Genomic DNA, 14138 nt, shown 5'->3' on the forward strand with positions numbered 1-14138 from the left:
ATTTTCTATATTATATAAAGTCGGTCTTTTTTCATAAATTTTTGTATACTGTAAACCAGTAAATGGGTTTTAAGTATGCCTATGAATATATACCAGCTAGACGAATAGTAAACAGTAAACATGAGTGAAAATTCTGCATTACTTATTTCCGAAAACACTTAAATAGTTATTGTGATACAAAGAGTTCATATAAAACTATGTAAAACATGTGTAATTGGACTTGATGTTTTCTAGAAGACAGCACTTAAATAAGTGGGGGGGGGGGGGGCCGAGTGGCCGAGTGGTCTAAAGCGCTCACCGTTACAGATCACTGCCATCTCAACTCTGTCTGCGTGAGTTCGAGTCTCAGGCTCGGCTAACGTGAGTACGTGAGAAAGCCTGCCAATAGCTTCTCGTGGGTCGGTGGTTCTTCCTCCACCAATTATACTGGCCGCCATGTATAGCCTATCTTGTGCTGTAAAATGGCGTTAAACCCTAGAACAACAACAACTTAAATAAGTAGTTGCTTATTGTCATTACGAAAGATGCATTGAGATTCCTAAAGTCATGCAACTGTGCAACACGTCTCTTGGTGAGTACATCAATATACAGAAATATGTCGCTTCATTAGTTTTCCCTCAACTGTTCTTAGACTTACAGAGTTTATGGGATCGTCTGTTGTCCACCGTTCGTCCGTTAGCACAAGATGGCTATCGCTAATCTTCTTATACTGCTTGGATGATTGCAATGAAACTTTACACACATATTTATCCTGTGGTCTAGTTGGTCCTAAATGACAATGATGCTGCTTAGAAGTCCAACGTGGCCGCCTTAGTGGCCATCTTGAAAATCTTGTTATCACTACTCCTCCTTATTGGATGATAATGTCAGCGTGTGGTTTGGATTAAAAGACTACTTATGATATCTGGTTGGTCCCAGGTGAAAATGGGACCGATTTTGTTAATGTTACTTTCCTAGAATAGATGGTCATGTCAATACTGGGTTTTCACTAAAAGTCTTCATGTGATATCTAGTTAGTCCTAAACGATCTAACTCCCATTATGGGTACCCGAAGCGGTCATATTGAAAATCTTATTAATACTCCTCTTGAATGGATGGTTACATTAATGTGCGATTTTCACTGCAAGACTTCTTTTGATATCAAGTTGGTCCTAAATGAAAATATTACTAATCATTACATCTAGTATGGCCGCCACAGTTGCCATCTCAGAAATATTGTTCTTGCTCCTCCTTCTGAATGGAGGGTCATATCAACATGGGGTTTTCACCAAACCTCGTTACCATCTGGAGACCATATTTCTGATAAGATATTTATAAACTTTAAATATTTGCTTGCATTATTAAGATCTCTGACAATATTGACATTGAGCAGGATCCATGTATATTAATGAGTTGATCTTGCATCTGATTGGCTAAGCTTGTTAACAAACTTGGAATATGGGTTTGTATCATCATGTTCTTGGAGGATTGTGATAATGAGTGAGATACACTCACATTAATAAGGTAATTTTGTCTCTGATTGGCTGACTTTATTACCATTGTGGAGACCTGATTTCTGATATGATTTTGATCTGACTTGGAATATCAGCTTACATCATCAAGATCTCGAACAAGTTAGATAATGAGCAAGACACAATTATTAATGAGGTGATCTTGTATCTGATTGGCTGAGCTTGTTTCCATTCTGGAGGCCATTTATTTGATCTAGATTTGATCAAACTTTGTACAAGTTCAACAACGAGTGAGACAAACAAGTGCATCATCTCTTGTTCTTTATGCTTTGGGCATCCAACAATCTGACAACAGATGTTTCTTGCCACTTTGGAGTCTGGAGGAATTATATTTCTTATTCACTGAATTATGTTATCTTTTTCTCATTAAATTTAATTACATTCAATAGTTGCACATGAGGGAAAAGCACCTGCAGACTGTTGCCATGTGTGGCAATGTACGATGGGTGGCATGTGGCAGTGTATGGTGACTGGTTTTGGAATTATTCATTTAATGAATACACCTTGATAGCAGGCACTCGGGTTCAACTGATATACTTAAAGATGTATAGTTCTTGTTTTCTTTAAGCCTGACCTAATTTAGCTAGCAAAACTTTTATATCATGGCACTGTTGCTATGAACAGTCAGGTGTTCCATTGCCCTCAGCCAGCATCACCTTAGAATGAAGTAGTTTGGTCTGTTTCTCTGCACAGTCGTGAAATAATTGTAATTTTGTATAACTAATCATTACTGTCTTCTAGCTAATATCATTTTCATTCAGGTAACCTAATAGATATTGTGTCTTCACTTATGGGCAGTAATGATATTTGCTGGCTTATATGTGTGTGAAAATGGAGCTGAATTAATGACTAGTGCCCAACATGATAGTTCACACTCCCATAACAACAAATATACATTTTGGACATGGAGTGACATCAGTGTGTTTTAATGCGCTGAATTCTTACCTGTGAAATACAGTGATAATATTTTGCCTTGAGAATACTGTTATGTTACAGAAGTAGAGCTAATTGACATAATTACATGTTTATTTAATCTGACATGACCTGATGTGATGTCATCATCATTGAGGGTACTTGTGGTCATGTGACCAGTTCTTCTCATGAGGAAAAAAGGTGGTGATATTTGCAGCTGCAGGAACCTCATCAAATTTACTTTAAATCACATGGTATGAATTCTCCTCATTCACTGGTGCCTGTTATAAGATGTATATTAAGAATAAATGTGTCCTGTTGCCTTAATATCCCCATTTTTTCACAGTTGTTCCAAAGATGCCTAATCAAGGTGCTGAACAATGACCTGTGGAAGTTATACCTGGCCTACATCAAGGAAACCAAGGGAAAGCTGCCTTCTTACAGGTTAGGCAGACCAAACACAAGAACTTGTTGAACACATCAATAATAGAACTCATGGAAAATAGTTGCTCAATACTCTATTACCATATATACTCACTTATAAGCCAAGTCAAACTGCAAACAACGAAGATCAAGATCTACTGTGGCATAATGTACCTACAGTCAGGGTCTATGTTGTTTGGCCTACTGATTACTCCTAACAAACTGTACTGATCCAGATCTACCAGCACATTCTATGACAGCAGATTTGGGTCTATGCAGTTTGCAGTTTGACAAATCTTATAAGCGAGTATATACTCATAAATTCATACCATGTGATTTAAAGTAAATGATCATTTGTCTGCTAATGATACCTGTCATATTTTTAGAACACCAGACTGAGATCTGACAAAATATTATGTGAGATTTGAGTAAATTAACCCTAAACCTTTGTCTCATTCTATCTCATTAGCATATTCATTGTTACATTTCTGAAAACATTTTGACAAGATCGGAAATTATGATAGTGTTGGTGTTAAAAGTTTGACCTATACAATTTAAAATATTTGGTGCTTAATTTTTGTAGATTCTGATGTTCAAATTAATCATGTAATTCAGCTAAAATATGGTCAGCAGTCTTGGTGTCTAATGTATGTGCAGCAATTAGGTCATTTTAACAAGAATTGCTGACCTGTCTTGGTCAGTTCTTAGGTGTGTACCGACAGGTGGTGAAGTGGCTGTAGGATAAATTCTGTGAGATCTTGCTCTTTCCACAGCCATTAATGCATGTTGATGAAAAATGCAAAACAATTTTCCGTGGTGTTCACTTTTGCCAATTGTTAATATAGTAAGATGGACAATATGATTTGATATCATATAACATAATGTGATTGCATAACATAAACCACATCATATAATGTGGTAAAACACATGATGTGATTTGATATCATTTAATGTAATGTGATTTACCTAACATATACACTCTTTCTCATATAAGAATTTTGTTTCCCTTACAACAGTTTGTCATAAAATGATTAATTTATTAACATATTACAAATTTTTTCATTGTTAGAGAGAAGATGGCACAGGCATATGACTTTGCCCTGGACAAGATGGGAATGGATATCATGTCCTATCAGATTTGGGTGGATTACATCACCTTCCTCAAAAATGTGTAAGTAGTATACTATGTCCTACCAGATGGGGGTGGATTACATACCTTCCTCAAAAATGTGTAAGTAGTATACTATGTCCTACCAGATTTGGGTGGATTACATACCTTCCTCAAAAATGTGTACTTTTATATACTGCTTGTAGGTTGCGACCTACTGTCAGTAACATAGACCCTGATCTGCTGTCACACTGGCGGATCAGGGTCTGTGCTGTTTATTTTTCTGATTACTCCTAGTAAACTGCTTAGACCCAGATCTGCTGGTGCATTATGCAATGGCAGATCTGTCTGTGAAGTTTGCAGTTGGACTTGACTTATGAGTATATATGGTATTAACCCGTTTGGGAAGTCCCTTACAATAAAGGAAGATTCCATGGAACTCTGTCGTGCATGCTAACCATTCTTTGGTGACACTCAAATCTTAAAAACAGAATACGAATATTTGACAATGATCATGACACTGTTTCTGATCACAAAGTGATGCAGGTGTCATTATCTATTTATGCATCTAAAACAGCAACCCTCACATTTAGCATTCTTCTTTTACATGGTTAGTACAGCATTATAAGAATCCTTGATTATATGGAGAAATGACCTTGAAAACTCTTTGAAATTTTAAAACTATTGGTTTTATTATTGACAAGTCATCAAATTTGTTGAAAAACTTCTTGAAGTCTTCCCAGATCTCTTGAATGTATCGAAAGGAATACAAATTATTAAAACTGAATAAAATCTATCTGTTTTAAATTAAGAATTTGTTAATTATTTGTTTCCACAAACAGATGAATAAATAAAATCGGATAAAATTGGGTTGATCAAATGATAGATGAAATGGGTAATTACCAAATGGAATAGCAGTCCTCGGCTGCAGTGGTACACTAATTACAACTTTTCTTAAACTTTTCTACCTATTTATGCAATGATAAACAAAGCAACTTATGGAGAAAGTTAACTTTCAGTGAGAGAAAACATTTTAAGGGCCTTGAAAACTCCTAGAACAACAACTCTGGCTATATATAAACATTCTTTTAAACATTGGTGACATTTTAATTTACTTGTAATAATGATTGTATTCAATATTCTGTATAACACAGAGAAGCAGTGGGATCCTATGCAGAAAACCAGAGGATAACAGCAGTCCGCAAAGTGTACCAGAGGGGAGTGGTCAACCCTATGATCAACATTGAGGCACTGTGGAAAGACTACTGCAACTATGAAAATGTAGAGTGAAAACATTCTTATTTACCCGCCCCCCCCAGCAGAGGCATCTGATTTGGTCCTGTCCATACAAATACACATAAATTCCAAGAAACATGTTAGATATTTGCACCAAACCACTCATTGTAGGCAAAATAATTTTTGTTAGCATATTTTAAGCACATATTGATGATCAGCTTAGAATATCAGGCCATTGCAATAATTTACCAACCCTTTTACACATTTGGCAGCTTTTTGGACTTAGACCTTTTGATGTGAATTTTGTTAGCACAATTAACAATGAGCATACAAAATATAAATTTGTATCTATATGCAGATGACCCAATTAGATTTTCAGTGCATTTCTGCACTGTTTCAATTTTCTAAACATTATTTTACTCTTTTCAACTTGGACATTTCTGAAAGTAAAACATTGTTAGCCTGATGATTTTACTCTTTTCAACTTGGACATTACTGAAAGTAAAACATTGTCAGCCTGATGATTTCACTCTTTTCAACTTGGACGTTATTGAAAGTAAAACATTGTCAGCCTGATGATTTCACTCTTTTCAACTTGGACGTTATTGAAAGTAAAACATTGTTAGCCTGATGATTTTACTCTTTTCAACTTGGACATTACTGAAAGTAAAACATTGTCAGCCTGATGATTTCACTCTCTTCAACTTGGACGTTATTGAAAGTAAAACATTGTTAGCCTGATGATTTCACTCTTTTCAACTTGGACATTATTGAAAGTAAAACATTGTTAGCCTGATGAATTCACTCTTTTCAATTTGGATATTATTGAAAGTAAAATATTGTTAGCCTGATGATTTCACTCTTTTCAACTTGGACATTACTGAAAGTAAAACATTGTTAGCCTGATGATTTTACTCTTTTCAATTTGGACGTTACTGAAAGTAAAGCATTGTCAGCCTGATGATTTCACTCTTTTCAACTTGGACGTTATTGAAAGTAAAACATTGTTAGCCTGATGATTTCACTCTTTTCAACTTGGATATTATTGAAAGTAAAATATTGTTAGCCTGATGATTTCACTCTTTTCAACTTGGACATTACTGAAAGTAAAACATTGTTAGCCTGATGATTTTACTCTTTTCAACTTGGACATTATTGAAAGTAAAACATTGTTAGCCTGATGAGTTTACTCCTTTCAACTTGGACATTATTGAAAGTAAAACATTGTTAGCCTGATGATTTTACTCTTTTCAGCTTGGACATTATTGAAAGTAAAACATTGTTAGCCTGATGATTTCACTCTTTTCAACTTGGACATTATTGAAAGTAAAACATTGTTAGCCTGATGATTTCACTCTTTTCAACTTGGATATTATTGAAAGTAAACCCTTGTTAACCTGATGATTTTACTCTTTTCAACTTGGACATTACTGAAAGTAAAACATTGTTAGCCTGATGATTTTACTCTTTTGGACTTGGACATTATTGAAAATAAACCCTTGTTAGCCTGATGATTTCACTCTTTTCAACTTGGACATTACTGAAAGTAAAACATTGTTAGCCTGATGATTTTACTCTTTTCAACTTGGACATTATTGAAAGTAAAACATTGTTAGCCTGATGATTTCACTCTTTTCAACTTGGACATTACTGAAAGTAAAACATTGTTAGCCTGATGATTTCACTCTTTTCAACTTGGACATTATTGAAAGTAAACCCTTGTTAGCCTGATGATTTCACTCTTTTCAACTTGGATATTATTGAAAGTAAAACATTGTTAGCCTGATGATTTTACTCTTTTGGACATTAGTGAAAGTAAACCCTTGTTAGCCTGATGATTTCACTCTTTTCAACTTAGATGTTACTGAAAGTAAAACATTGTTAGCCTGATGATTTTACTCTTTTCAACTTGGACATTATTGAAAGTAAAACATTGTTAGCCTGATGATTTTACTCTTTTCAACTTGGACATTATTGAAAGCAAAACATTGTTAGCCTGATGATTTCACTCTTTTCAACTTGGACATTACTGAAAGTAAAACATTGTTAGCCTGATGATTTTACTCTTTTCAATTTGGACATTATTGAAAGTAAAACATTGTTAGCCTGATGATTTCACTCTTTTCAACTTGGACATTATTGAAAGCAAAACATTGTTAGCCTGATGATTTAACTCTTTTCAACTTGGACATTACTGAAAGTAAAACATTGTTAGCCTGATGATTTTACTCTTTTCAATTTGGACATTATTGAAAGTAAAACATTGTTAGCCTGATGATTTCACTCTTTTCAACTTGGACATTACTGAAAGTAAAACATTGTTAGCCTGATGATTTTACTCTTTTCAACTTGGACATTATTGAAAGTAAAACATTGTTAGCCTGATGATTTCACTCTTTTCAACTTGGACATTATTGAAAGTAAACCCTTGTTAGCCTGATGATTTCACTCTTTTCAACTTGGACATTACTGAAAGTAAAACATTGGTAGCCTGATGATTTTACTCTTTTCAACTTGGACATTACTGAAAGTAAAACATTGTTAGCCTGATGATTTTACTCTTTTCAATTTGGACATTACTGAAAGTAAAACATTGTTAGCCTGATGATTTCACTCTTTTCAACTTGGACATTACTGAAAGTAAAACATTGTTAGCCTGATGATTTTACTCTTTTCAATTTGGACATTACTGAAAGTAAAACATTGTTAGCCTGATGATTTCACTCTTTTCAATTTGGACATTACTGAAAGTAAAACATTGTTAGCCTGATGATTTCACTCTTTTCAACTTGGACATTACTGAAAGTAAAACATTGTTAGCCTGATGATTTCACTCTTTTCAACTTGGATATTATTGAAAGTAAACCCTTGTTAGCCTGATGATTTCACTCTTTTCAACTTGGACATTATTGAAAGTAAACCCTTGTTAGCCTGATGATTTCACTCTTTTCAACTTGGACATTACTGAAAGTAAAACATTGTTAGCCTGATGATTTTACTCTTTTCAACTTGGACATTATTGAAAGTAAAACATTGTTAGCCTGATGATTTCACTCTTTTCAACTTGGACATTATTGAAAGTAAAACATTGTTTGCCTGATGATTTCACTCTTTTCAACTTGGACATTATTGAAAGTAAAACATTGTTAGCCTGATGATTTCACTCTTTTCAACTTGGACATTGTTGAAAGTAAAACATTGTTAGCCTGATGATTTCACTCTTTTCAGCTTGGACATTATTGAAAGTACAGTGGTCCCCCTCTTGAACGGCCCCCCTGACCAGCGGCCACCCACTCCTTATGGCCAGAATCCGTTGGCACCGACGTGTTTGTGTTCAAAAGTACCCCTCGCGAAAGGCCACCCAGCTAACGCGACCAGCGGCCAGCATATTAGTGCAATAATATAAAATTTACCCCTCACAAGCGGCCACATTTTATTTGAATATGTATCCAGAACCAGTATTTTATTCTTAACGTGTGTTCAGTAATCCGATTTCTGTTTCCCGATGTCAGGTTTTCGTTACTGAAAGAAGCGTTAAGTAAAGTACATGTACCACTAAGGTTAATATTATATCATTTACGCCTCACAAGAAGCCAAATTTATTCCATAAAAACCGAGAGAGACTCAAATTTTAATCCATACAAACGGGTAAGTACATGTAATCCAATTAGCCTTACTGCTGTGTTATCATAAGATGTCTGGTTTAGTCACTGATAATTGTTAAGATTACAGTTAAAGAACAGTAGTAACAGCTGAGAAGTGGCAGTATCAATGTACAATACCCAAGTCAGCAGGAAAATGGTTTGATAGCCTTTATGGCTTCCCTTAGTAAGATGTTGAGCTTGTTCACTTTGATAATTAGTGGCTATTACTACTGACAATAATTGTCAAAATTACAAATCCTAACGGCCGCGAGGTCAAATCTGCGTGATGTTAAATGGTACATATCGAAGCCATTTTGGCTTCTCTCACTTAGTGTAAAGAAATGTATAAAAACAATAGGGTACCAGACTGCGACTAATGAATCACGTGACAAGATCACTTCCTTTAAAAACACATGGGTCGAGGATCCATGCAGAAAACTGATGTTGGGAAGACTCAGATGAACAGTAGCGTGAAATATAATGAAACAATTCTGCAGAAGTGGGAAGGTGAAATGGACGGATAAAGGAAGATTGTATGAGCCAGGAGACATTTGTATCCTGATTTGAATGACAAGAAAAAGCAACAATTTTGTCAGTTGAATTGGAATGTGACGACTTTACCGCAAGTAACAGATGGTTGCACAGATTTCAAGTGCGACACAATATTAAGTGTTCTGTCCTTAGTGGAGAATCAGCTGATGTTAATAATGAAGTTGTCGAAGATTGGAACAACAGACTAAACGATATATGCAGGGATATGACAGCAAGGATATTTTTAATTGTGACGAGACTGGTTTGTGTTTTAGACTGTTACCAACAAAGTGACAGATGATGTGATCTGTAACATAATTATAAAGACAGTTTTAAAACTATATCAATGGTTATTCATAGCATTCTTTTGAAAATGATGACACAGTTTGTTTTACATTTATTTCACAACATGCATGTGATTTTTTAATGAAAATATTAAATGTTTTAGAATTAAATGTATTTGTGACTTTCTTCATATGTATTTACTATTCACATTTGTCATCCCCCTCTAGAAAGGCCACCCTCATTATAGGGCCACTTCCCTGCTGCATTAGGGGTGGCCTTATAAGAGGGGGACTACTGTAAAACATTGTCAGCCTGATGATTTCACTCTTTTCAACTTGGATATTATTGAAAGTAAACCCTTGTTAGCCTGATGAAGCCAAAACCATTTGAGATCAGTCAGTGAAATTTGATATTCATTTTTGTATGTAAGTATTGTTCAGCATTAAAATGTATTCTGTGAACCAAATAATGCAGATTCAGATTTAGATGGAGTCCAACTGCAAATAACTTAGACCCTGATCTGCCATTGCATAATGCACCAGCAGATCAGGATCTAAGTTTTATTCTATTAATTAGTCCTGGCAAACTGTACAGACCCAGGTCTACAGCACATTTTGCAATCTGCCTTTGTGCAGTTGGACTCAGAAAAGAATATATATTGTTGATAAGTCAGAAGATCGTATAGATTTTATTAGTTTTCAAACTTGTAGTATCTTTATACACATGTACAGTGTTACACAACATTATGTCACATCATATGCATCACAAATTGTATTTGCACTCAGTAACATTTGAAGGACTTTGTGGATTGATACCAAATTTGGTATGAGACTTTCCATTAAAAAGACCCAGGTCAGGTTTGGTTTTCACCATTTTCAGTCAGATTTTAAGTGATTTATATCCCCAGTTTGACTTAAAAGATTGCCCTTCCCCAGTTTGACTTAAAAGGGCACCTTTCAGTTGCATCATATTGATGGGAGTGTCCACATCATATATAAATATTTCATGTGAGCGAAATATATATTTTAATGGAAACATTTCATAGGTCTCTTAGGGTTAGGTTTTAGGTAGATGTGCCTTATATTTAATTATTTAATTCCCAACATTCCTTCACATAAATTAATTATTTTTCACCTGGTATACCTTGATACACCAAAGTATACATTAATATGCTAAAAGTGTAACTAATACATAAAAACAATACATTAATACGCCAAAGTATACATTGATACACCAGTTGTATACTTTGATTTACCAAATGTATATATTGATAGACCAAAGTATACACTGAAACACCAGAGTATAAATTAATACACCAAAGATTACTGATACACCAGAAGTATACATTGATGCACCAAAGTGAGATTTAGCAGTGAAGTTCTAAAACAATATGAACAAAGATAACTCCTTGAGACATCTTACAAGTACATACCTAACATAATTATAACTGAGTATCAATTAATAATGATTAGTGATTAACTATTAATAAAGTACATACCTGATTAGTTGTTCAGCATCAGTTATTAATAATTCTTTATTAAGTACATATGCAATTAATTATTCCAGAGTATCAATCCCCTTATTGCAAAGAAGATGACTGAAGACAGAGGCAGGGAGTACATGAATGCTAGGAGAGTTGCCAAGGAATATGAGGCAGTTACAAGAGGTCTGAACAGAAACATTCCATCTACTCCACCCACCAATACTCCTGAAGAGGCACAACAGGTAGCGCTATCAAAAATAACAAATTAACCCTATTATCAATCAAACAAGATTTTATTCACCAGTCTTTTAACCAATAACTACTATGACATGCTGTGTAGCAAACAATTATTTTTATTCATCAATCTTCTATTGCAAGCAATAACTAGGCTGAAAGACAATATGGTAGGCCAGTTTTACTCATCAGTCTTCTAAGAAATATATGCTATGACTAAATAGCAAACAAGTTTGTATTCATCATTCTTCTGTTTTAAGAAAAAAGTACTATGACAAACAAAGTAGCAAGCAGGATTTTATTTATGAGTCTTCTGTTTTAAATAATAGCTTATGTGACAAAGTAACAAGTGTTTTTTTCAGTCTTCTATTGTAAGCTATAACTACTATGATGGACTAAGTAGTCAATGTTACTGTTCTTTTAACACATTAACCCCTGGAGCATTTTGTCATTTTTGCCTAAAAATCGAGTAGGAAACACATTTTGAAAGGTATTTCTGAATAGACTCGAAAACACCAAATCCCCGGTCATCTTTCAATAACATACTGCCTAGTGGTGTTAGAAACATTGATTTTTCTTGGCTATTTGACTCACACATGAACAGAAGGGTAAAAGTTGGATTTTTTTTTTTTTTTTTTTTTTTTTGCTAAACGGAGCCATTATTTTTGTATGGAGACCACTCTTTATTCCATCTTATCCTGCTTTTTGCAAAGGCTCATCTGTCTGTTTGCAGTTCATACCGGTTTGCTTTAGATCTGAGACCAAAAAGTCTCAAATCCAGACACGAAATCAGATTCCGACCATGGGCAAATTTTGGGTAAAAAATAGTCGGGTCCAAAAAATGAGGTTTTTCTATCTGTATTTTGTAGTGCAACTAGATATTCCAGATTATTTGGTATCATTGTAGAGCTGCATTGGTCTACCTTGCTATGATACAACCACTTTAGTGTATCTTGCATGACCATGACGCTACAGAGCTCAGCAGTAGGCTACTACCTCCTGCCCCGTAAAGTTGTCGCTAAACAAAATCGTTCCAGAGTACTAAACTAAAATATCACATTTTTATCACAAGAATATATTGTTTTTCTTCAAACAAAATTTATCATTTTTACAAAGATTGCATGCATATTTTCATAACAGGATGCATTTTTTTATCATAGGCTAAAATTGTCTGTTAGAGTGAGGACGACTGTTGCTTTGATATTTTCATGTTCCTCTAAATTCAGGTTGAGTTGTGGAAGAAATATATTGCCTGGGAAAAGAGTAATCCCCTCAGAACAGAAGATCAGGCTCTCACAACAAAAAGAGGTATTTATATATACTCACTTCTAAGTCATACAATATAGAACCTGCTCTGCCATTCCATAATGTGTCAGCAAACAAACTGCATAGACCCAGATCAGATTGCACATTATGTAGTAGAAGCAGATATGGGTCTGTGCAGTTTGAAGTTGGACTTGACTTATAAGCAAGGATATATGGTAAGTAAGCTGTTTTTGAAACTAACACCTGTTACAAACTGTTTTTGAAACTAACACCTGTTACAAAGGACATCTAGTATACAGTTCACTTTTATCTACTTTAAAATCATAGATATTAGTGGGGGATGAAATGTCATAGTTTGGGAGTATACATGCTTGTGGGGTCATTCTTTAATATTTTACCTATATTTGTTTTGGACTTATTTTCATGGATGTTAATATTATTGACAGTTAAATCGTTCAAAAATATTTATGATTTTATGACAAGAGATGATTGGCTGTAGTAGGAAAATGAAATTGATTTTGTGCTAAGTGACAATTTTTACAGCTTATATACAACTAACATTATTGTTTTCCATTAAGAGATTTGTGCCCCCCTCATTTGTTTTGTTTCATGTCAGCTTCTAATGTGATAATATTTTAATAGGTGCACACTAATATGTATGTTCTAGCGCATATTGTGTTATATATCTATCACATTTTTATTAGCGATAAGTGTTAACTTGTACTGTGAGACTTGTGTATTAGGGCCACACAAGAGATCACAACATTGTCCTTTGTGGACTGGTGTTTTTGATGTAGAATATAAATCTGGTATGTCTTTAATGAGTATGTGTCCTTTAGATCAAGGTATACATGATTGAACATGTATAGATTCAAAGAACTTGTTTGAGACCATTCATAGAAAGGACACCAATGTGGGCTACATTTTACTGCCACTTAAATGTTCCTCATAGAAAGGTTGTTTGTAAAATTCTAGAAAACATTGCCCTTCAATTTAGCCTTCATTGAAGTATTTGTTAAATCTCGTATATAATTAATACAAGTAAAATTATATGCATGACATTACAAAATTGTCCAAGTTTGTCTTACAAACCATAAAATAATTTGTCTTAATTGAAGTATGATTAAACACCCCAGCATCATGACTAACCTTATGATGTATTATAAAGTATTACACATCAAATACACAACACAGATTTTGCCCATCATCCTGTTTTGGGCAACATGTAATAACTTTTTTTATCAAACTAACATGGCTTTTTTTTCTCCATTTTCCAGTAATGTTTGCATATGAACAGTGTCTGCTGTGCCTGGGGTTCCACCCTGACATCTGGATTGAAGCTGCATCCTACCTGGAACAATCCAGCAAAATACTCACAGAAAAAGGGGTGGGTAAAAGTGTATAATTTAACCAAATTATGATCATTATGTGATTGAACCACAAAAAATGTCACTTTGTGAAATAGACAAAAAAGGTCACCATGTGATTAATACACCAAAAATGTA

The 14138-nt window shown here is 34.5% G+C and overlaps 1 protein-coding gene across 1 annotated transcript in view; it reads left to right on the plus strand.

The window, feature by feature from the left end:
• The window catches only part of LOC149786713 (cleavage stimulation factor subunit 3-like), a 95588-nt gene that overhangs the window by 49470 nt on the left and 31980 nt on the right, over positions 1-14138 (plus strand). Inside the window, exons 5-10 of the mRNA XM_089977212.1 lie at positions 2770-2867; positions 3916-4017; positions 5109-5235; positions 11217-11375; positions 12594-12675; positions 13911-14020. Coding sequence (XP_089833338.1) covers positions 2770-2867; positions 3916-4017; positions 5109-5235; positions 11217-11375; positions 12594-12675; positions 13911-14020 — 678 coding nt within the window. The remainder of the gene's footprint in view (positions 1-2769; positions 2868-3915; positions 4018-5108; positions 5236-11216; positions 11376-12593; positions 12676-13910; positions 14021-14138) is intronic.

This window comes from Sinohyriopsis cumingii, chromosome 12, assembly GCF_028554795.1.
Source record: "Sinohyriopsis cumingii isolate HCF-2022 chromosome 12, ASM2855479v2, whole genome shotgun sequence".
Lineage (NCBI taxonomy): Eukaryota > Metazoa > Mollusca > Bivalvia > Unionida > Unionidae > Sinohyriopsis > Sinohyriopsis cumingii.